Source organism: Mercenaria mercenaria, unplaced genomic scaffold (assembly GCF_021730395.1).
Source record: "Mercenaria mercenaria strain notata unplaced genomic scaffold, MADL_Memer_1 contig_2822, whole genome shotgun sequence".
In the NCBI taxonomy this organism is placed as follows: Eukaryota; Metazoa; Mollusca; class Bivalvia; order Venerida; family Veneridae; genus Mercenaria; species Mercenaria mercenaria.
The window spans coordinates 12,253-37,447 of NW_026460905.1; the positions used below are offsets into that span (position 1 = coordinate 12,253).

Sequence of the window (25,195 nt, forward strand, 5' to 3'; positions counted from 1 at the left end):
CAACCATGCCTGAAATAATGCACCTCTCGGGTCTTCCTCCACCAGAAAAAAGCTTGAAAGTCTGCATATGACCTAATATTGTGTCGTTTGACTTTAAACCTAGCAAAAACAAAACCTTACTTTTCAAATGTTTTCCCGCATTTAGCCATAAGCACCTTTGCATTCAATTTTACTGATATATTTCAAGATATCAGAAAATGTCTCAGCTGCCAAAAGTTTCTCATATATGAAATTATCAAATTAAATTTTGGTTAGATCTAACAAAATTGCCATTTCCAGTGTTCAATTTTTGTGGCGTTTTTGCTCAGTCTGTGGCTACCTTGCCATTGAGTGCATTGGAACTGTGATTTATTTTAGGTACCCAGTAAAACATGCTACATCAACAATAGTACAAGCCATTAGTAAATTCTTTCGAGAAAATCACGAGAGTCAGCTTACAGACATTTATTTGTGTGATGTGAAATCTGACACAGTCGACTTTTTCAATGAAGCCTTAAAAGAGGAATTTGGTAATATACATATTCAGGCGGAGTCTGAGGACGAAGATTATGAAACTGTTTCAGACAGATCTCAGGAGTCAAATTACCAGTGTAAGTATCTTAATAATGTAATATGTATGTATTTTCAGTCCATAATCACAGGACCTTTTTTGATAATTTAGGTTAATAAGACTTTGAACCAACATCGGTGTTTACTCGTCAGCAACCTAATCACTCGGCCACATTCATTTGGACAGGTAAACCATGCCTCTGTCACATCAGGTGCTTGTCACACCACTGTTTGCTATGTAACTTTTATTCAGTTAGCATTTCTAGCATTGACATAAAATAAGGAAGATCAATAGATAATTCTATAATTCCCAGTTGATATGATTAGAAAAGTCGAACACCAGTATATAGCCATACACTTAAATACACTGAAGCGAAACAAGGAGCTCCTAGGAAATCTTTTCACCAATGTACCAATTTCAGTTGCCTCGTTCTATGTAGCTACCACTCTTAGGGGTAGTAACATTACTGTTTCGTTCACTATTGATAACAAAAGTTATTGTGGTGTTGAAAACTCCTAACATATACGTTGAACATACATAGCCGTCATACAGAAAATTTGAATTTTCGGTCTTACAAGACTGTCGTATCAAAGTGTATCAGCAAGAGCATATGATTCATGTTTTTGGCTTTTGTCAGGTTCACGACTGAAAGTATAAGAAGTTTGTTATTTCTGTGTTTAGTCTGTGATATTCATTATAGATAGATAGATTGGGTGAATTCTTAAGTAACTTAAGAACAATGCATATCCAATTATATCATATTAAACAATGTCATGAGTACATATTGCTCTTCTGCGTTCGCACCTATATATTTTATGAATAACCACATGAAATATAACCAAACAAATCAAAAAGCAAAAACAAGAGTGGGTTTCAATTCTGGAACGATGTTCCAATGGATGTACTTTGAACTACCTATAAAAAGTTCTTTAGAAAAAAGGTAAGGGTAAATTTCCTGAAGCACAAAGCACCCCAAACAGTAAGTGAACCATGCATCACAAAAGAGGCCCGCAACAAAAAGAAACTAACGAAAAATATAGTAAACAGGTTGCTGCAAAAGTCCAACAACAAATACAGGTTAATTATATGAAAAATACAAAAAAAGGGTAAATGGTAGAAAAAAAGAATGAGGGTGTTGGAGAAAGTGGAAAACAGCAAGGATTAATATTCAACTAGAGCACCACAAACTTGCACGTACACAAAACAAACACACACGCACGAACATAGCAAACAAACAGACAAGAAAAAAATTATAGTTTCAGTTTGATTTCGTCGGATGTGAGAGGTAATGTAATATGCAGTACCCCACATGCCCTCTAGCATCGACTGAAGCGAAATTCTGTTATACATAATTCATTAACCCAAAAGACTAGAAAATATAAAAACAATAAAAATATTTAAAACTGCCTGTGCGATATGTGATAAAAACTTTAAGGTCATTTAGAAGCACAGAACGCAACCAAGCGAATTAATAATAGCAAACTTGGTTTGATTAAGTCATTTCATGCACAGAACACCAGCTTAAGCTAGGCTTCAGCAGTATTGTAATGTATTGACCCCTTTGCATTAGTTAAATCGTACAGTTCCTGTTATTAATAAAACTCTTTCATTTCCAGGTGCACCACCTGTGCCCAAAGCAAGACCGCCAAAAAGAAAACCAGGGTCTGACAGTTATCTAGTAAACATTGGGAATATTTCCATTATATTGAAAAAGGAGGAAATTGCAAAAGAAAAAGTATGTAGCGTAAGAATACAGCTATCTGTATGATTTTAGCGAACACTTCTGAAGATGACAAGGCAATTTTAAGAACATACGCAGTAAAATCTTTGGAGGGTATTTCTGAATTTGGCATGGCAGACTGTATTAAGTGTCTGAATTCCTGGTTTTAGCATTTTAAGTTTTGTTCAGACTTGGTAAACTTCTGCCTTGAACGAAATAGATATTAAGTTAACTAATGCAGCTATAAAAATAGATGTAATACTAGTCACTAACTCAAGTTAAATATTGATTATCTTGAATGGAGTTTGCTTTCGTGGTGCATGATCCACATGTCCTTGATAGTATAAGTTCTAAAAATGAGATTTAATACAATGAGTCACAAGTGTGTTCTTCTATTTTATATCACATTAAAATGTGTGAAAAAGACAGAAGACAGTTTTCCTACATACAATGTACTATAAAAGCGTCATTGGTATTTAGTTGGATAAATATATCCATAGGTCTTATGAAATCACTTTGACTTTACTTCCTGTTTACGATTGCTATTCATTATTAACATTATAGGGATTCTTTACAGACATTTTAAGTTAGTTAATACCATAGTCGAATTTGAACAGACTAATTCAAACTGACCCTGAAACATTATCATATTTGTCGTGTTGGGCGACCTGTGGTGTTTCCGCTGTATTGAGAAGACTTCATTTTTACAAGATTGTATGAGCCGTGTCCATATCTTATATTCTAAACCCAGGAATTAATTTCAAATACGTATGTTTACTTAAACATATTTGTACCCTCCGACAACAAAGTTGTAATGGGGGTATACTGGTTTCAGGTTGTCTGTCTGTCCGTCTGTCTGTAGACACAATCTTGTGCGCACCATCTCTCCTCATCCCCTTGACACAATTTAATGAAACTTCACACAAGTGATCAGTAACAACAGTAGTTGTGCATGGGGCATGTTAGGTTCTTTCAGAAACCAAAAAATTGCAGTGTTACGGGACTTTGTTTTTTGTTACTATACTATATACATAGACACAATCTTGTTCGCACCATCTGTCCTCATCCTCTTGACACAATGTAATGAAACTTCACACAAGTGATCAGTAACAACAGTAGTTGTGCATGGGGCATGTTAGGTTCTTTCAGAAAAAAATTTTTGCAGAGTTACGGGACTTTGTTTTTTGTTACTATACTATATACATAGACACAAATTTGTGCGCACCATCACTCCTCATCCCCTTGACACAATTTAATGAAACTTCATACAGGTGATCAGTAACAACAGTAGTTGAGCATGGGGCATGTTAGGTTCTTTCAGAAAAACATTTGAAGAGTTACGGGACTTCGTTTTTTGTAACTATACTATATACATAGACACAATCTTGTGCGCACCATCTCTCCTCATCCCCTTGACACAATTTAATGAAACTTCATACAGGTGATCAGTAACAACAGTAGTTGTGCATGGGGCATGTTGGGTTCTTTCAGAAAAACATTTGCAGAGTTACGGGACTTTGTTTTTTGTAACTATACTATATACATAGACACAATCTTGTGCGCACCATCTCTCCTCATCCCCTTGACACAATTTAATGAAACTTCACACAAGTGATCAGTAACAACAGTAGTAGTGCATGGGGCATGTTAGGTTCTTTCAACAAGAAAAATTGCAGAGTTATGAGACTTAGTTTCTTGTTAACATACTATGTACATACAGTCTGCATATGCAATCTTGTGCGCGCCTAATCTTCCAAATCCTTGCACACAATTTAATGAAACTTCACACAAGTGATCAGTACCAACCCTAGTTGTGCATGGTGCATGTTACGTTCTTTTAGATAAATATTCTGCATAGTTATGGGACTTTGTTTTTTGTTACTGTACTGTATATACATACCGTCTATATACATACAGTCCACATAATTATGCAATCTTGTGTGCGTCAAATTGCAATGTACTGTGTCAGTGCATGCGTGGGGTACATTCATCACCTTTAGTGATAGCTCTAGTTTAATTTGTGAAAAGGTTCTCAGTAGGTAAAGTTGTCATTTTAGCAGTTGTAAAATAAGAAATTAAGTTCAATTTTACAAACAAAACATATCGGTCTAGGACTGAACTATTATATTTGACGCAGGATGGGCCTAGAGAGAAAACGGGGTTGCAAGGAAAATTCGGTGTCTGTGTGTAAAAAGGCAAAAATTGTGTTAAAGATATCTTGATCTCAACATGCGTTTGAGTTTGTGTTTAGTGTCTATTCTTCATTTTGAGTCATATACGCATATTTTGGCGAATATTTCTTTGCTCTCAACAGTTGATATTTTTTTAGCTAGAGCTAAAAATAGAAAATAAAACCTTACGTAGTCGGTAAAATCATTATAAGGTCCTCTCCCAGTTTTTTTAAATTTCAAATAGGGGCGCTTAAACCCTTTTAAGGGCCACTAGAGCTAAAATAGAAATGCCTCAAAACAGCTTGTACTCATGAACCCCTTGATGGATCTTGATCAAATTTGGTCAATTGCATTATTATAAGATCCTCTCCTAGTTTTGTTCAAATTGGAGCGGTTCTTTCATGGGGCCTCCAGAGCTAAATAAACATCTTTTCACGAACTGCTTGATGGATCTACATCAAACTTGTTCAGTAGAATTATTGTAAGGTCCGCTCCCTAATTTGTTCAAGGACCCTTTTAGGGATAACATGTACTTAAAAAGTAATACGTTTAAACAAATTCATGTCATGAACGGCTAAATGGATCTTCACCAAACTTGGTCTGTAGCATCATTATAAGGTCATCTATGTTCTAATAGGCGCATCCGGTCCCCTTTTAAGGGCCATTAGAGTTGAATATAGAAATACCTTTAAATGAATTCTTCACATGAATTGCAGGATGCAGGTAATCATTATAAAGAGACTTTCCAAAACAACCTCAGCCTACTGCAATTGTTTGTGTGTATTTTTCTACCCAATATGAAAGACCTAAGAAGCAATAGTGTTTGCTCTGTTTGTCATCTGTCACACTTATTTATGTAATCAACTTCTACTGCCTCTGGAACTATTTACACCTGGAGAATATTGTGGTTATCTTCCAAAGTAGCACACTCTCTGACCTGTTTAAGCTCTAAAACGCAGGTGAGCTATCTAGGGCCATTATGATTCTCTTGTTTTTAATAAAGCAGTAAACTCCTGTTTCTTTTGTCTTTTTTGAATGTTTTGTTATTCCTTGCTATGAAGTTGAAGGGGTTATAGAAAGCGTGTTTATAATTCTGTGTGTTCGTCCATCTGTCTGTCCCTACAACCGTTTGATACTGCCTCTTAGAAACTCGTCATCTGGTCCTCGCCCACATGACTCACCCCCTAACCCCACCTACCCTCGCCCACCTTATATTAGCCTTCCATCAAAAATGCTTCTAGTTCCTTTAGTTCTTGATACTGTATCTTCATATCTTGTTACATTCCCAGCCACCCACCCAATTTTATTTTGCTTCTCGTGTTTCTTGGATGTCGACCCCAACCCCGCCAAAAATACCATCCGCCATGCACTGCATTTTAGTTTCACCTTATTGTGTTTCTCAGCATTGTTTCTTGTTCAGTCATTCCCCAATCAAACAGTCAAAAAAAATAGCCACTCCTTTTCAAAATTTGCTCTTGTTTTGTTATACTTTTTATCTTTTGCGGCGATCTTTGCTGTCTGCTGACGATTCTTCTTTGTAAAGAATGTTTCATTTGTCAATATTTAACTTGTTTTAAAAATTTTTATTTTTGCCAGGTTGATGTGATTGTGAACACAACAGCAAAGAATCTTGACTTGAAAAATGGAGCAGTATCATCATCATTATTAAAATTTGGTGGACAGAACTTACAGATGGAAGTTTCAACAAACTACCCAGATGGTATAAACTTCGGAGAAATAGCCGTTTCAGCTGGACATACGTTGAAATGTTTGCAAGTGTTTCATACAACACTGTCAAATTACGATGCAAATAACGCTACTGCGTGTTGTGATGTAAGTGTGAATACTACAGAAACCTTGCAATCTCTCCAAAGAAGAATTAAATGTGTTTGTTGTATTGGGGTTGTTGCTCGTAAGGAAATGATCTAGTACGAAATTTATCTAATAGAATATAAGGATGGTATATGCCTGCCTGTATAGGACAGGGTTGGGAAACACCTGTACCTTTCTGAATAGGCAGACATGTAAGGTCATCTTTTTTGCCTATAAAATTTTCAAAGACATTATAAATTATAAAGTCGCGCATGTAGTTAACGCAACTATACGCGCTTGTAACTTTTCTTTTCCCCGATAATGAGAGTATCTACGTTTAAAGAATGAGCTCTCTGGATGTGGTGCAGGCTTTCAAGTGGTCCTAAATTGCTCTGCTTTTTGACATTTTCCAAAAATCCTAAAAAACTGAAAAAATAAAAGGGAATTTCTAAAATACTCTACTTTTTATCAAAATTCATAATTTTTTAATTTTTTTTTATCAGACATGTATTTGCTAAAATATATCGGAAGTGCTGTTTAAATATAAAAAAATGTTAAAAAATTACCAATATTCTAGTTCTTCCTATACAGAATGCTTTTGGAATGCAGGTATAGTTATATAATAATAAAGATGTGATGTTTTAGTCTTTAGCCAAATCTAGCTTTTGAGACTATAAAACATTCAAATATGTCTAAGCTGCTTTCTTTATCAGCTCATGTACATAAGATATTGACAAGTGGTCCCAATTACGTTCAGACAGATTCCAGACTGGGTTAATGTTTTACATAGTGTAATACTTGCAAGCAGCATGGTCTAGTGCTTGTTGAAATAGGTTCCTTGTGTCAAATGTAGGACCACAACAGGGGTATTGTAGATATAGATACGAGCCCGCCCGCTTAGCTCAGTAGGGAAAGCGTTAGTCTACGGATCGCGGGGTCGTGAGTTCGATCCCCGGGCGGGGCTTATGTTCTCCGTGACGATTTGATAAAAGACATTGTGTCTTCAATCATTCGTCCTCCACCTCTGATTCATGTGGGGAAGTTGGCAGTTACTTGCGGAGAACAGGTTTGTACTGGTACAGAACCCAGGAACACTGGTTAGGTTAACTGCCCGCCGTTACATGACTGAAATACTGTTGAAAAACGGCGTTAAACCCAAAACAAACAAAAAGATATAGATACATAAGGATGATTTAAAAACCATAGTTTCCAGAAGTGAAATATTTTTTCACAATGTTTAATGTATTTGCATGTAGCATTAGGTACTGCTGTACTGGTATCAAATTCTTAAAATCTAACTTAGGCCACCAAAAGGTTTTTAATTTCCATAGGGTTGTATAGGGTGAACATAACAAGAGTTTTCTTCTCTTTTAACTAAAATAGTTTGCATGTTCTGCTAACAAAGTTTGTCCAAGCCAGGTTACTTCAGTCAGATTTGAGTCTGTCAGATTTGCTTAAAGTTATACAAGAAAACTTGCAAAATATTTGAGTGGTTTCAGCAGTTTTCGATCCCTCACCAGGAGAAGATGTAGGCCATTTAGGTCCTCCTCATCCGGCCCTAAACATCTTAATTGTAGCCCTAACATTAGCCTTCAGATTTTACCAGGGACCGCTTGAACGCCAGGTTTGATAACAGAGGCTATACTGTATATCATATTTCTCAAGCAGATGAGTCTGTGATATTGAAAATAGAAGAAAATAGATTAGGACTTTTGTATTCAATTAGAATAGAGATCCGTTTACGCCGGTGCTAGAGGGTTTAGGGGGTGTTGCACATTTCATAAACTCTCGTTAACATACTCAGTCAAACCGAGTCTGCTATTATGTTGCTTGGTTGCCTTCTTGCTTCAAAAGGATTTGTTCACAGATTTATTAACTTTCACAACAACAGTCTTTAAGTGCTGTGTGGCTGCTGTAAAATGCTCCCCCACCCTCACCCGTACTTAGACTCAAGTGTTGTTATATTTTCTTGTCCTTTGGGATTATGAAGAACATTCATTTTTACTATAATAGTGTTCCGCTTAAGTCGGTGCTAGTGGGCGTTAGGGGTGTTGCATATTTCATTACCTCTCATGAGCACGGAAAGACTCAATTGAACCGAGTCTGCATTAATGTTGCTTTGTTGCGCTTTATGCTTCAAACGGATCTTTTCACAGCTTTTATTGATCAGTTACAGAAATGTAGAAGGTCCAACAACATGAAATTGTGTTTGGAGACCATTCTTCTCCTGACATGCTGATTCTGAGCTCGATTTTAAAATCGATCAGTCAGAAAGCTGAATTCTTACACTAATTTTTAAACTCGTTAAACTTTTATTGCCATAGAACCTGTGCTTGAAAATTTCAGAATTATTACAACATTTTCAGTAAGAATAAAATTGAAAGTGATTACGTAAAATGGTATATCTTCATTCTCAGGCAATACACAAGTTAGTGACCAACTGTTTAGCTGAAGCACAGAGACAGAATCAAACAAGTATAGCTTTTCCAGCAATTGGTACAGGGAATCTGGGGTTTCCCAAAGATGTAGTGGCAAGAGAAATGTTTAAAGCAGTCTCAAAATTCAGCGCAGCAAATCCTAATTCTTCTGTCAAAGACGTTAGGTTTATTGTTTACCAAAAGGACTGGACAACAATTAAGGTAATGTTTAGTTATTTTTCTTATTTTTGTATTCATACCCTCATAAAAAGCGTTATATTGGAATCACTTTGAATGTCCATCAAAAACATTTAAACAATACTTTTGACACCACCGAAGGGAATTTGTTATAAGTTTACTCAATGATAGCATGCGATAAGAGAAACCGTTGAACGCATAACCAAAAATGTTTCTTAAATAGGTTTTTAATAATCTCCCTTTTTGTACTTTATTTTTCGCATTTTTACTTTAATGATAAATCGCAATAAGAAGAATAAGCGACATAAGAAACATAAGAAACAAATTGAAATAAACATAAACTCTGAATATCTATCAAATGCTTTTGATGTAAGGTCTTATTGGCAGGCAACGTGATCTGATCTTATTTGTATAAGCTTATTCGAAGACATATTGTCAGTCTACATTTAAGATCGCATAATCAGATTTATTAGGCAGAGGTAATGCACTTTCCCATTCGCCGGCGTCGGTGTCTCAATAGGTGGTATTTCTTGATGGGTGTTACGTCATATCAACAGATTTTTGATGGTGGAGGAAGGTCACAGGTGGTCATCCTTGTATTTTTTTCAGGCATTGTTGATCACCTGGGTAGAATCTTTCGTAAGCAATCAGGATGGCTTCCTTTTATGAAAGAATTCGATACTGCAAGCGACGTTTTGATCCCACAGTGGTGAAAGGCCAGTGATTTGAAGTCAGCGACCTTAACCACTCGAACATGGTGGTACCCTAATTTTTGTTTGATTTTATGTATTACAGAAACCACTAGAGGAAATGGATTGTATAAAATGTAACTTTACTGGTCACTGTGATAAATTGAAGTAAATGTTGAAGTCTTCAAATATGAAATCTATTAAAAGTATATTTTTTTCGTTTTTGACTTACAATAAAGATCTGATTAATTTTGGATCACTTTCGTATTATTACAAAAGAATGTCTGAATGATGTTATATTGTTTACAGGCGTTTGAGGCTGAACAAGCACGATGGTCCTCGGGAGAATACAAAAGTGCTCGACAATCCAGAAAATTAGATCCAATTTATGAACGACTTCAGAGTAGGAAGACTGATTCAGGTAAATACTGTGTGTTATCATGGTTATTCGGCTCATGTTTTAGCTATATTTATACTAAAAACGAAGTATGCTCATGTTTTTTTAGCTTTTTAGTGCCTTATAAAGCGTGTGAAATTACATAATGTAGAAAATACAAAAAAAACACTGTTATGCCTCTGCCATTAAAATAGTCGGATGCGTGTAGAGTTACCAATGTTTATGTGTATGTTCGCATGTATGCGCGTCCGTTCTTATATTAATGATGTTGGAAAACGGTGTCCAGTCTAGAATTTGCCATGCATTGTCAAAATCATTCATCGCAATCAGGCAAATTGTTGCGTGAAAGACCGAGACCACTATCTCAAAGGTCAAGGTCATACTTAGAGTCAAAGACTCTGTTATTTTTCTTGTCGGATGTAACCATTTTTATGCATGAATTGATATTCAAATAACTCGACATTAGTATAATCCTCATTTTATGGGAGGCATATTGATTTTTCTGTTCGTTCGTCTGTCCGATTTTAGCTTGTCAGTTCCTCTTCTAAAAACCACTAGCCGGATTTGAATGAAATTAACAGGAATGATTGGAATGAATCCTAGTTATGAACGTCTTGGGCACATCCCGTTTGTATTTGTTTTGCTTAGTTATGACTCCTTAAAAGTCAACTTTGAATAAAACTTTTCCGTAACTGTTAGTACAAAAATTGTGTCTGCTCAATATCTTGAAAATGACATGTTCTCTACGATCTTCACTCTTTGCATGCGTATTTCGTATGGACATTGAATGGCCTTTAAACATTTTAAAGTCAGTTGATAAAAGGTTAAGGTAAAAAAACAACATTTCTGCTCAGTATCGTGATAATGCCTTAACCTACGATTCTCAGAATTGATCGGGGAGCGGCGGTCTCCTGGTTAACGTGTCGGACACCAATAGAGGATTTTCAAGGAAGCGGACTAGAATGTGATTCAAATAATAGACCATACACCACTACAACTTTGGGTCTTATTTTGCAGCTGATTTTGCAGTGTGTTTGTTCAACCGAAAATATTCTTCTATAATCTAACTTACAACCACCTTTTCTTTTGATTTAAAGTCTCTTCAAGAAAATACAAGTTACAGACATTTAAAAATGGTCCTGGTGTGTGCTTTGGCCTTTGAAGTGTGCCAGTTTTATATAGAATAAAGAATTTAAGCATTGTAGTGTGTTTATGCCTTGCAGAGTTTAGTTTTATATTATGTCTATTTGATATGGTTTGATATTTATCTTAGGCCAATAGATGATAAATTGAATGGTGTCATTCGTATCAAAAGAGGTTTGTAATGCGTTAAATGTTTGAACTGTCAAAATATGATTTTGTTTTATAATGACATTTCTCAGAAACGAGGGTATTCGAAATATTAGCATTGTTGATTGTGCTTAAACCGATCCACTAGAATCGAACCTATCCCAACTTTTCAGCATTGTTAACTATGCTTTAAACGTTCCACTGGAATAACACATATCCCAGCATTTTAACATTGTTAACCGTGCTTCAGCCGTTCCACTGGAATAGCACCAGGGACCTCCGTGGCCGAGTGGTGACGGTCGCTGACATCAAAAAACTTGCTCCTCACTGGTATGGTTTCGAGCCTCACTCGGGGCGTTGAATCCTACATTTGAAGAAGCTATCCAGCTGGCTTACGGACGGTCGGTGGATCTATCAGTGTGTCCGACCGTGAAAAAGTTATGCACCGAGGGGCACATGAGCTCTTCCTCCACCATCAAAGCTGGAATGTTGCATATGACCTGTAATTGTGTCGGTGCGACGTTAAACCCAACAAAAACCAAAAAATAGCACCAACTCTTTCAGCATTTCGACTGTGCTTCAATTGATCGACAAGTATAGCATCTGTCCTGCTAATTATGTTTCAGCCGATTCCCTAGAATAGCACCTATCCCAGCTTTTCAGCATTGTAAATTGTTCTTCAGCCGATCCACTAGAATAGCACCTATCCCACTTTTCAATATCTTTTTTTAACTGCGCTTCAATCAGTCCACTAGAGAAGCGTCTATCCTAAACTTTAGCATCGATAAGTTTGTTTCAACTGATCCATTAAAATAGCACCTATTCTAATTTTTCAGCATTGATAACCGTGCTTCAACCAATTCAAAAGAACAGCTCCTTTCCCGACTTTTCAGTATTATTAACTGTGCATCAACCGAATCACTAGAGTAACATCCTTCCCAACGTTTCAGCATTGTCAACTCCCTTCTCCTGCAACCGATCCACCTATTTAGCACGTATCCCTACATTTCAGCATTGTTAACTGTGCTTCAACTGATCAACTAAAATAGCACCTATCCAAACTTTTCAGCAATGAAAACTTTGCTTCAGCCGATCCACTAGAATAACACATATCCCAACTTTTCAGCATTGTTAACTTCGCTTCAACTGATCCACTAAAATAGCACCTATTCAAATTATTCAGCAATGATAACTTTGCTTCAACCGATCCATTAGAATATTAAATATCACAACTTTTCAGCATTGTTAACTGTGCTTCAACCGATCCGCTAAAATAGTACCTATCTCAACTGTCAGCATTGTTGACTGTGCTTGAACCGATCCTCTTAAATAGTACCTTTCCCAGCTCTCAGCATTGTCAAATTTGCTTAGCTCATCCTCTAGAATAGCACCTATCCCAACTTTTCGGCACTGTGCTTCAACCAATGGTAATCAAGTAGAATAACACCTATCCCAGCTTTTCAGCTTCATGTGGAGACTGTATAGTCATGTTCCGAATATTTCAGGAGGGTTTGTATTATATATATTTGAAGCATCATGATCTCATTTAGTAAGGAACTCGCAATTTAGATAAAAGCTGACAAAAAGATAACCCTTACTTCTACCAGTTAATATTGCTTTTTCATGATTTATGTAGATCATTTGCCTTTTGACATGACACTTTGGTAGTATTTTCTCTTGTACTCATCTTAATTGTCACTTTTGAAGAAGTTCCACGGTATTCATTTCGTGTTGGAAAAAAATAACCGCAACTATTCTAATAGGTTTTCAGGCTAATTATGAATATAAGGCAAGTTATTTCTTTAATTGGCCTGACTTTCTAATTTATTTACCATCGCACAATCGCGGAGGAAGATAACAGAACCTTTGATATGATAATCAGATATTTTGTTAATTGAATAAGAAAAAAGTACCAGATAATTTTACTAAATAATAACATAGATAGTGGTGACAAAAAAATGAAAAAAGTATCCTTTAAGTTAAGCAGACATCACATACTGGCTTGAGGCCAGTCGAACAAACAGGAGTTGTGTATTTTTATATTCGTTCATTTTGTTGAAATCTAAGAACCTTTGTGATCGTAAGTCCACTTGCGCTTGATCCTAAGATCACGGGAATGAGTCATTGATGTTAGTGAAAGGAAGGAATTAAACTTCTAAAAGTTTTTCACCATCCCTTGGCCATGAAAAATGTTAAGCGCTTTATCTAAGAATAGCATAGTTAAGCAGATATTTCAGTGCTTAAATGTTATATCAGAAAGTCGCACATGAAACATTTTAATAATACATAATTCTGAGAATACAGTGAAATTTTATTGTAGGAGCAGACAGTGAGCACGAATATGACTTTTTACCAGATAGTGGAGAAAGTGCCTATGTAAACCTGAAAGTGACTGTGAAACAAGGGGACATTACTAAAGAGGATTCAGACTGTATTGTCAACAGCTCTAATGACACGCTTGACTTAAATAGAGGTATTGTTTGGACGTTTGACTTCTTAATGCATTTAGAAATATAAATGGTCGCCTACATTTGCAGAGCAAATGTTAACTCTTGTTCATTATATTTTGATGTCGTTGGACCAAGAAAAAGGAATAATAAAATAAAATGGAACAAACTGGATATGCTTCAGCTAGTGTTACATATTATCTGAGGAATTCCCCTTTTCACAAAAACAAAGGGAAGTATTTTATAGTGAATGTATTAAATATTACTTTGATTTGTGCATAAATCATTTGTTCATTTATCCCCTATAACAGTGCATAAAAAGTTGGGATATAAGCCTTAGCATTTGAAAGGATATCTGTAGTTATTGTATCGTTGTGTAATTAAGTAATGTGTTAAACAGTTATACAAAATATTGTACATATTGATATACAATGCACTCCTTGCTATAGTTCAAAAACATGGCATGTCATTGATAAAACAAAGTTGTAATCTTGTAAATTAAATTAGCATAGAAAACTGATTGTTAGACGGTATTCTCAATATGGAAGCTTAGCTTTGTATGTATGCAGCAAAACACTGTATTAGCAATACAATAGACAGTTGTTGCTCATTTGTGTAAGTCAGAATTGTATAATTGTAGGGGCTGTGTCTAAAGCCCTTTTAAAGAGAGGAGGAGCTGCTCTTGCAAGTGAAATCCAGAGCAAAAGTAAGCGATATTTTAAATTTGTAGTATATAATCCAATTTGCAGAAATAAAACATTTCATTTTAATTCAGTGCTGTCCCCTGTTTATTCATTTTTCATATAATCAACATCGACCTCTTTACATATCTGAAAATTCTATAGTACTGTATGAGCATAGTTGTCAGTTAGTTGACAGAACGAAACACATCCATATCTTTCAACTATAACCAAACACTCGTAGTGTTAAGGTGAAAGAATTAATATTTAAAAGTTATAAAGGTTTGTATTGAAAACCATTCGCGAGTCTGACGCGGATATATTGAATATCAGTTCGCTGAAGAATGAGTGCTGTGCAACCTTTGGAGCGCAGTATCAGTCCGTGAAATAATAAGTGTTGCCGCAAAAGAATCGGTATATTTCTCTGGAAACAAAGCAAATAATCTTGGTATTACATACGCATCTAGACTAACCATTTTTAGCTCATCTGATTTTTTTGAACAAGAATGATAAATTATTGTCATCACTTGATCGGCGTCGGCGTCTGCGTTTCCTGGTTAAGTTTTATGTTTAGGTCAGCTTTTCTCCTAAACTATTAAAGCTATTGCTTTAAAACTTGCAACATCAACATCAATAGCTGACTCTGTACAGCAAGAAACACAACTCCATCCTGCTTTTTGCAAGAATTATGGCCCCTTTTGGACTTAGAAAATCAGATTTCATGGTAAAGTTTTGTGTTTAGGTCAGCTTTTCTCCTAAACTATCAAAGCTGTTGCTTTAAAACTTGCAACGCTTGTTCACCATCAAAAGCTGACTCTGTACAGCAAGAAACATAACTCCATCCTGCTTTTTGCAAGAATTATGGGCCCTTTTGGACTTAGAAAATATCAGATTTCTTGGTTAAGTTTTGCGTTTAGGTCAGCTTTTCTCCTTAACGGTCAAAACTATTGCTTTAAAACTTAGAGCAGGTATTTGCCATTTAAAGCTGACTCTGCACAGCAAGTACCATAACTCTACATTGATTTTTGCAAGAATTATGGCCCCTTTTGGACTTAGAAAATCATGGGTATGACAATATTTCTATTATACAGAGACAAAAAAAACAGATGAGCGTCTGCACCCGCAAGGCGGTGCTCTTGTTATATAAATGATACTATATATGAGTTTAATAAATTTAAAAATATCGCCATGATTGAATTTTTCGACGCAACGACAAATATTAACATGATCTTTGAAATGACGTCATTCGCCCGGCACAAAATTTTCATGACAGTATGAAAAAATATTGACGTCCGGTTTTACCGTTTCTATAGCAAGTTCTATAGCGGAGTTTGAAGTGCATGTACTTGATGTAAGAAGCTGTTTTGTTGTATCATATACATACAATCTGACTAAAGTACATATCCTATTACGCTACGCATAGGATCTGAGAACGACCTATTCATAGCCTCGTTCTGACAACCCTTTCGCTAGCCAACCAGGGCTTACCTTACAACATTTTGCAAATCTACCTGTAGCTTTGACTTTTGATATTTACAATTCTTATGTCGTAATGTGTCAGATAGCCGATTAGCTCAGTCGGTAGCCCGCTTGCTTTGTAAGCGAGGGGTCGCGGGTTCGAATCCTGGAATGTACGCACATTTTCTTACTCTTTGACTTTTAGAACAAGTCGTCTGATTGGTTAAAATAAAAATAGCTATACTGGAAATCCAAAATATACAGAAGACGTATGTGAATGGGTCGTTCTCAGATCTTCGTTTAGAAGATCAAGTACTTAAGTCAGATTGCATATACATAAATGGGAACAACAAAAATAAAAAAATATATAGATGATATTACATGAGTGTCTTTTCATATTGAATTTATTAAACGAGTTGAATAAAATAATAAAATGCGAGGCTCTACCGAGCATTTTATCAATTTTATTAAAAGAGTTTAATAAATTCAAAGTCGAAAATCACAAGTGTAATATTCTTTTTGTCACATGTTAGCTTTTCCTGTCGAAACATAAAAAATTCTACTTTCTTTAACTGTTATAAACAAATCAATTTGACCAACGTCTCCTATATTGTTATCGACGTCGACGCTATTACACTAGTGTATTATCATTGTTATGTAATGGCTTTATTACACTCCCGCGACGTCAAACATGTGATAAATATTGTTTATTCACTGACGCTAATATGGTTCGGGCATTGATTATTTGAAATAATATTTTGATGCGAAGTCAGCTTCTTTCTTGAATTAAGTTATGAATCATTTACAGGAGATACTATGAGAAAGAAACATTTGGTATGGACATCAGCTCATGGGATTCCATGTAAACACATCGTTCATGTAGTTGCGCAGGACAACAATAAAGGATGGAAGTCAATCATTGAGAGATGTCTCCATGAAGCAGAGAAAAAAAAGCTGAAAAGTATTGCCTTTCCAGCACTTGGAACAGGTATTGTTTTATCAAAGTGAATTCTATATTATTTCACTTGAATCAGGTATCAAACTAGTATCAGCACATATTGGCACCGCTATCAGTAACACATTTTTTAAGCTTTATTGAACAACAGTCAAAACTCAGTATTGTTAACACTCCTCTTGTATGTAGTTATATCTCACTTGACATAGAATTCAAAAGTCAAGTATTTTAATATTGTTTGATCAGACTCGGGGCACCATTGAAATGCTTTTATGCATATTTTCACAAACACGTTGAACTTGTCGGACGTTTCCCATGTCGGCTAAGCAGTTTCTGGGGCTTATACAATTGAATGAAAACATTTGATAAATATAACTAGATCTATCTAGTGGATGATATATGCATAAATGTTATTTTTATGCCCCCGGCATCTACTGATGCGGAAGGCATATAGTGATTGTCTTGTCCGTCCGTTCGTACGAGGTTAACCAAATGGGACCGTTTCGTTTAGCATCAATACCTCTTACTAGAATGACTTGATACTAATGCAGATGTAACCTGTGACCATTCCTCATCTTCAGACATCACCTGACCTCATTTTGGACTAAGGTTGCTTTATATGGGCCATCTCTTGGTTAACCAAATGGGACCGTTTCGTCTAGCATCAAGAATGACTTGATACTAATAAAGATGTAACCTATCACCATTCCTCATCTTCAGACATCACCTGACCTCAGTTTGACCTTGACCTTGACCTCATTTTGGACTTAGGTTGCTTTATATGGGCCATCTCTTGGTTAACGAAATGGGACCGTTTCGTCTAGCATCAATACCCCTTACTAGAATGACTTGAAACTAATGCAGATGTAACCTGTCACCATTCCACATCTTCAGACATCACCTGACCTCAGTTTGACCTTGACCTTGACCTCATTTTGGACTTAGATTGCTTTATATGGGCCATCTCTTGGTTAACTAAATGGGGCCGTTTCGTCTAGCATCAATACCCCTTACTAGAATGACTTGATACTAATGCAGATGTAACCTGTGACCATTTCTCATCTTCAGACATCACCTGACCTCAGTTTGACCTTGAACTTGACCTCGGTTTGGACTTAGGTTGCTTTGTATCGACAAGGATGCCACCGGGGGCATCAAAAGCGTTTATTGAACGCAGCTTCTTGTTTGTGTTGGTTTAACGTTGCACCTGCACATGCTATAGGTCATAAGGCGATCTTTTATAGTGCAGGAAGACCCCTGGTGCCCCTGCGTGCATCATTTAACCAAGGGTAGGCACCTGGTTAGAACCACCAACTTTCCATAAGCCAGCTGGATGGCTTCTTCACATGAAGAATTCAACGCCTGGAGGGAGGCGCAAAGCAACATCATGGAGGGGCAAGTGATTTGAAGTCAGCGACCCTAACCGCTTGTTCATGGAGGCCGCTACATAAATGCGAAGGTTCAGGTCGGTCTAAGAACGTTAAAGCCGTTTATATTGGCTTAGTAGATATGACTTAGCGCTATATCGAGAGGTCGTAGAGATGATTCTCGCGCAGCTGTATCTTCTCTGTGACGATTGACAATAGACAGAATGTATGACGTCATTCATTCCACACTTCTGACTCTCGTCAGATGTCGTATGACTTGTTTTTGAAGGGAACAAGTAAATACTTATATGGAATCCAAGAACACTTGCTATATTAACTAAATCGTCGAGAGTAAAAGTATCGGATCATATTTTGTAAAAAATAATAATCAAATTTATTAACTTGTGTATAAATCACGTGAATTTAGGCTTCCAGTCTGACCCCAAAGAAATGGCTGATGTTATGACATGCGCCTTCGTAGACTTTGACAAGACTAAACCAGCATTCTTGAAAGAAGTGCGTATTGTAGTTTTTCAACAAGGTATGGTGCAGGATTTCAAGAGAGTTCTTTTGACAGATGCAAAACAAGGTTCTGGAATTTTGAACGCAATCTACAACGGTATGAAAGGTATTGTATTTGGTTACAAGAATTTGTTTTTATTAGTGGTTTCAGGGGCAAAACTTGCACTGTATATACTGTATGACGATGTGTTACATAGTTTGCTCATATTTGATCACCGGAAGCTATGGTTTTTGATCAATAACTGAATGCTTCGTCAGGATTCATAGGATAATTGCCTGTGAACTGTTGTTTTGTGTCTAGTATATCAAACGTTTTACATAGATAACTGACGAGTTCTAGCTTTTATGGTGGAGGAAGACCTTAGCCTTCCCTCCCTCCATACATTATTTTAGGCATGAGCAGGCTGCTGGGTAGATCCGCCGACTTTCCGCATGGCATTTGGATGGATTTCTCACACGAAATAATTCTTTCCGAGCAAGATTTCGAACTCAGAGCGGTGAAGGTTGAGTGATTTTGAGTGTCATTGACGTTGACCGCTCGACTACGGTGGCCTCTTAATACAGTTTTTGGCATTTCAATGATGTCAAGTGTATGTATGATTGCTAACTGAGTATTGCATTGGATTATAGACATGTACCAGCTTAATCTGTGTAGGAGAAAAACATATCAGATATGCAGAATTGCACCTAATGATAAATAAAAATAGCTGCAAATGCAGTATATGCTACACAAATGATGCATTTATGCTGGTTTAACATGAAACATGTACCGTTGTACTGAAAGTTGCTATTGTAATGTTGCTGCATTTTACTTACAATCTTTGTTTAGATCCACTTTTCATTAACAGTATCAGAGCTGAAGCTTTGGACTTTGTACAGTTGTTTATCATTTAGGTGAGAACAGTAGGTCAAGCACAATAACCCTCTCATGTACAGTCGACATTGTATTAAGAGACAACCCGAGGGACCTCCAAAACGTGGTCTCTTAGTAGAATGGTTTCTTAAGAGATTTCGTAAATTGTGAAAGATAAGAATTAATATTGATACACCGTACGCATGAAGTTTAACTGTAAAATATATTGTCCAATATTGTTTTAAGATTCCACACACTTCTGACAGCTGCAGTTCACTGACTGAGGCAATCGTTTGTTTGCTCGACTGCAAGAAAGACTAATTGAATACACAGGCAATGGGATGTTTGTGCGAAGTTTCGTACTCGGTCGTTTAATAAATACTTTTGCAGGCAAATCTGTCTACAGGGGTTTGTCTTATGTTGTAACTGGTCGTGTAATGAAAACATCGTTAAATGGGATGCATTTATGTAGTAAAACGTTTGGGGTCGCTTAATAAAAAGTTGCTTATACAGGAGATCGCATGTTGTTTTGTTAGAATGGCCCTTTTGTACTTCGTTTATAAGAATGGAACTCCCATTCGATCAAAATTACTTTTGGTGGTGTAAGGCATATTCCATTTTTTGCCTGAAGAGATTTAATAATAACTATGTGGTTTGTACACGTTGTTAACGCGAAATATCTTACTCGTAATAAGACTATAATGTCAATGTAAAAATCATCTAAATTTAGGGTCGTACCCTTTTTATGTAATAAGACGTACAGTTTTTCAATGAAAATACATAGGTAAATGTAGTAGAGAATTTCATTTGCCTGCTGTACTCTTTTCACTGGTTAACTGCAAATAAATGTTTCTGTTGTCAATTTGTAGGATTATTTGGTGGTGGCAAGGACAGTTCATATGCAGAGGCCAGTATAGGCACAAAGAAAAAACCACAAAATCGCGATTCTGTTACATTTGAGATATTGTCAATGAATAACAATGTGATTCAAGAAGCCATTAAAAGACTGGAAGGATGTTTGGAAAGAGAGATTCACAAGAAGGAATTTAAGGAGAGCATTATCAGCCGCATGGATCCAAACTATGTAAATGAAATGTCTTTAATTGTGTGCTCTCGGGTTCAAAGGATAAGAAAGAGGTCAACATTGTGATAATTTGTAGTTTTACATAAATTTGTGGGATTTTCGTCGATGAATTACATAAAACGAAAAACGGACTTAAGTAGTACATATTTGTACTATCATTTATTATAAATATGTTTACATCTATCAAACTAGAGCCTCCATTGCCAAATGGTTCACCTATCTAGACCCAAGCCCTGCTCAGATCGTCACGGGAGAAAGCTCTTCATCTGCTTCAGAGATCTATAGATATAAAATATAAATCGCGGTTTAGTAATTACCATTTGGGTACGATGTACATGGTTGTGCTTAAGATACGTTTATACATTCTAACTCGCATTAGTGGCCACCTGTATATAGCATGATCCTGCATAGAACGGTCATATTTAGGTGCGACCTTTAGAATTCCGTATAAAATTAACCTTCAACATTCTGTGACCCTGTCTAACGCGATATGCAGCCAGCCAAACATTTTTTTCACAAATGCGCTATAATGGCCCATGAAACCCCCCTGTTGTTAAATTGCAGCATGTGTTTTCCCTACTGTATCGATGTAAACAAATTGTCAGATAATAAATCAGTCTAAAACTCTAAAATACTCCTATGTATAAAGTAATGATTTTATTAGTTTTATTTTGGTAAACACGTTGCTAGCGACAGGTTAAATTTGCCAAAAACTGGTAAAAAAAATTGAATATTTGTGTCTACTGCAGATGGCATATCAGAAATATTATTAAAACATTTTTAGCGTAGCATTATAAAATATTTTTAACAGAACAGAACAGAACAGAACATATGGTTTATTTAGACTTGAGCACAATACTCATCGTCATAACAACATGTTTTATACATGTAAATAACAATGCATGCGTTGAGAGAGAGCGAATACATGATAATAATAATAGAAATAAAGGGACCTGAGCATGTCAATAACACAATATAACAAAGTCATATAGTAATAAAGAAACATTAATCTAATTCATTGTCGCGTCTTTCAAAGGCTCTAATACAAAATAGTGCTAACTTTTGCAGTACTAATTTTTTATCTTCGTTTAACAATTGTATAAATCTATAAACACTAGGATTAGTAGTAAAGTACCTTGAAATAAACATATTTCTCAAATCATTATACAACGGACATATCAATATAAAATGAAATTCATCCTCTATGTCACCCATATTGCATAATGTGCATATTCTTTGGCTTCTACATATACCTCTGTGTCTTCCTGTTTCAATAAATAGCTTATGAGAACTCAATCTTATTTTGGCTAACATATTTCGATGTTTAACATTTTCTAATACACTAAAATATTTCGATTTTTCGTAACAACTTTTCAATTCTCTATAAATTTGTAGCGATGAACATAGTTCCATACCAGCACGCCACTGTGTAATATAAATATCACGAAGTCGTAATCTAAACAATGGAATGAACTGATTTATGATAACTGATTCTGGAAACAACCATACATCTAGGAAACCTGCATTTTGTAACATATCCCGAACTTTGGAAGTCCAGTTTACAACAGCTTGGTTACTTATGATATCATTTCTTTGACTTTGTACAATCGATGACAAAATACAATTTTGACTCTTATTTCCATGTAATTTTAACCAGTATTTAGCTATCCTTACATACCTTTCAATATACAGTCGAAATCTACCTAGTTCTGAGTACAATGACAATGTGTTCGTAGACAATTTAACATTCAGTAACCATTTACAAAATTTTTTATGCACACGTTCAATATTTTCTGCTTTAGCAAAGCCCCATACTTCACAGCTATAATTTAAAATTGATAAAACAAGCATCAAAAAGATTTAACATTATTTCTACGTTGGCATCTAACTCTTTTGTAATGTTGAACAATGAATTCATTGCCCTTAGGCCTTTACCACTAAGTGTATTTGTTGCTGGTATAAACGAACCACCACTTGAAAAAACAATACCCAAATAATTAAAGTTCTGAACTATTTCAATATCTTTACCATCATATGTCCATTTGAATTCTCTATTTAGTTTTCCACCTTTTCTGAAAACAACTATTTTTGTTTTGTCAATATTAACCGTGAGATTCCATTTTTTACAATATGTTTCTAGGTTGTCAAGAGCATTTTGTAACCCTTCTTTTGTTTCGGAAAACAAGACAGCATCATCAGCAAATAACAACAGATAAATAGATATTTGATCAAGCGTTATACCGCCATTCAAATCTTCTTGTAAATACAATTCAATATCATTCAAAAACAAGGAAAACATTATAGGCGAAGTTATTTCCCCTTGAAAGAGACCAATTTCAAAGTTTCACATCATCGTACATAGAGCGTATAATCGACAACAATTTCCCATCTATACCCGACTTTATCAATTTGTACCATAAACAATTTCTGTCTATAAAATCATAAGCTTTTTTATAATCCACAAAGCAAGACATCAACTTGTTTTTATTTCTGATTTGCTTTTCAATTAAAGCATTCAATATAAAAATAGGATCGACAGTACCATAGTTCTGTTTAAACCCGAACTGTGCATCAGTCAAACTATCGGTTTTCTCGGCCCAGCGTTTCAGTCGCTCATTTATAATGACAGTGAATAATTTAGCAAAACAACTTGTCAGTGTAATTCCTCTATAATTATTTGGGTCCGCAGAATCGCCTTTTTTGTACAAGGGAATAATTAATCCTGTCGACCAGCTACGTGGATATACCTTTGTATTCAAAATATGATTAAACAATAATTCAATAGAGTGTACAGTTATGTTGATGCTTTCTTTAAAATATTCATATAAAACATTATCAAGTGAACAAGACTTATTACAACCTAACCGCTTAGTTGCTGAGAATATTTCCTCTCTCGTGATTGGTTGATCAAGTTCAACAAACGAACTTCCATGGTCTTCACTATTAAACTGCGATAAAAACTCGTTACACTCCGCATTTTCATTCACAGTTGTATTACTGGACAAATTTTTGAAGTGTTCATAGAATTCATCGATGCTTATATTTTCACCATTTGGGCTACCTGGTTTCTTTTTAAATATTTTCCAAAATTCCCGCGAGCTCTTTCTTCTCATTTCATTCATTTTCCTACCAAGGTTTCTATGATAATTTCGTTTACATTTTTGCACGTACTTTTATAATCTCGTTTCTTTCCATATAGGTCACTCCTAGTAATGTCAGTTTTATTTAAATAAAAATCGTACAATGCCTTTAAATACACCTCACGCTTCATTCTACATTCATCACTAAACCATTTTTTAATATGCGTATCATTATGCAAAAAATAGCTCCCACGTGCGGCACACCTTTTTTTTAACAGTTAATAAAGGATTAAAAGTTATTATTAACAGTTACGATATTACCTATTCATCTATTTCTGAAGGAACAAAAGAAGCCGTTATATATTTAAGAAATGGAAAACGCTCCCATCTACAGTTAAGTGTAATGCATGTATACGTAATTAAATATTTTTAAACTTTGTATCAGGTTTAAGAGGTTTTTATGTGTTACTTAATTAAATAGTAGTACATCATTAGAAACAATAAACCTTATGTCAATCATGGGCACAATGAAGTTTTAAACGGATTTGATGTCCTACATCGCAACCTGGGTATAGTAATGTTACCTGTCTATAGTGGTAACTTCCAGTCAGTCACTTTGGTAGCCGCTATAAATAGTATAGGCTGAACATTAAAATCGTCCATATGTATTTCATATCTAAATGTTGATTACTAAACAGTGATTTGTTTCGTTTTTTTTTCAAATTAAAGGTAAACGTTAGACACTTTGCTCAGTGACGGACAGTGATGGCAAATTGTGGAGAATAAATGTTGCTTATGTCTTCCCAACCTGACACGACTTTCGTATTTAACCTATTGATGAAAAAAAAAACACTGATATAACATCTCAACATAGTATTTCCTAATATTTGCGACAGAATAACCGTTAACAGAAATACAAAAAAGTTGATATCACTTAACCACCATGCACATTTACTTACCTTAAGTCATACTTCTAAGAAAGTTGGTACCTTTAAGGAAATAAACAGACTTTGGAAGAATCATTTTCTATTTAAATTACCCTGTTATAACATTGGAAACGTCCATTGTCCAATGGTCCTTTTTAAGGGACTTATATGTGCTTGATAATTCAGTGTGTATGTAGTACGCTTGTATTCATTTGTTTTGTTTAGTAAGCAACGTAATGTATAACCTTAATATTCACTGCTTTGTTATCTGATATTTTCTTTCCGTATAGATAGCAGAAATAGAAGCCATTGCAAAAGAAAGCAATGTCCAAATAAACACTGATGTGACATCAGGGAAGATACAGATAACTGGCTTAGCTGAAAACTTGATGAATGCCTCAGACAAGATCCATGGGTAATATTTTATGATTGTTAGATTAAAGAAAATATGTGTTGAAAGTTCATGAAACCGCTGTCAAAGTCAAATCATACTGAAAATTACACTTCCATTTACCTCAGAAAAATAGTTATTGGACCGGTGTGTTTCGTTTCAAGTTATAAGAGTTTAATTATTGTTGT

At 35.5% G+C, this 25,195-nt stretch overlaps 1 protein-coding gene across 1 annotated transcript in view; it reads left to right on the top strand.

Annotated features, from left to right (window-relative positions):
• Window positions 1-25,195, top strand: part of LOC128552463 (protein mono-ADP-ribosyltransferase PARP14-like) — a gene marked incomplete at its 5' end in the record, with an annotated part of 50,786 nt that overhangs the window by 12,035 nt on the left and 13,556 nt on the right. The window contains 11 exons of the mRNA XM_053533502.1: window positions 358-590; window positions 2,167-2,285; window positions 6,038-6,274; window positions 8,671-8,892; window positions 9,867-9,978; window positions 13,565-13,717; window positions 14,332-14,397; window positions 16,638-16,817; window positions 18,579-18,779; window positions 20,396-20,610; window positions 24,907-25,031. Of these exons, the coding sequence (XP_053389477.1) occupies window positions 358-590; window positions 2,167-2,285; window positions 6,038-6,274; window positions 8,671-8,892; window positions 9,867-9,978; window positions 13,565-13,717; window positions 14,332-14,397; window positions 16,638-16,817; window positions 18,579-18,779; window positions 20,396-20,610; window positions 24,907-25,031 (1,863 nt within the window). The remainder of the gene's footprint in view (window positions 1-357; window positions 591-2,166; window positions 2,286-6,037; window positions 6,275-8,670; window positions 8,893-9,866; window positions 9,979-13,564; window positions 13,718-14,331; window positions 14,398-16,637; window positions 16,818-18,578; window positions 18,780-20,395; window positions 20,611-24,906; window positions 25,032-25,195) is intronic.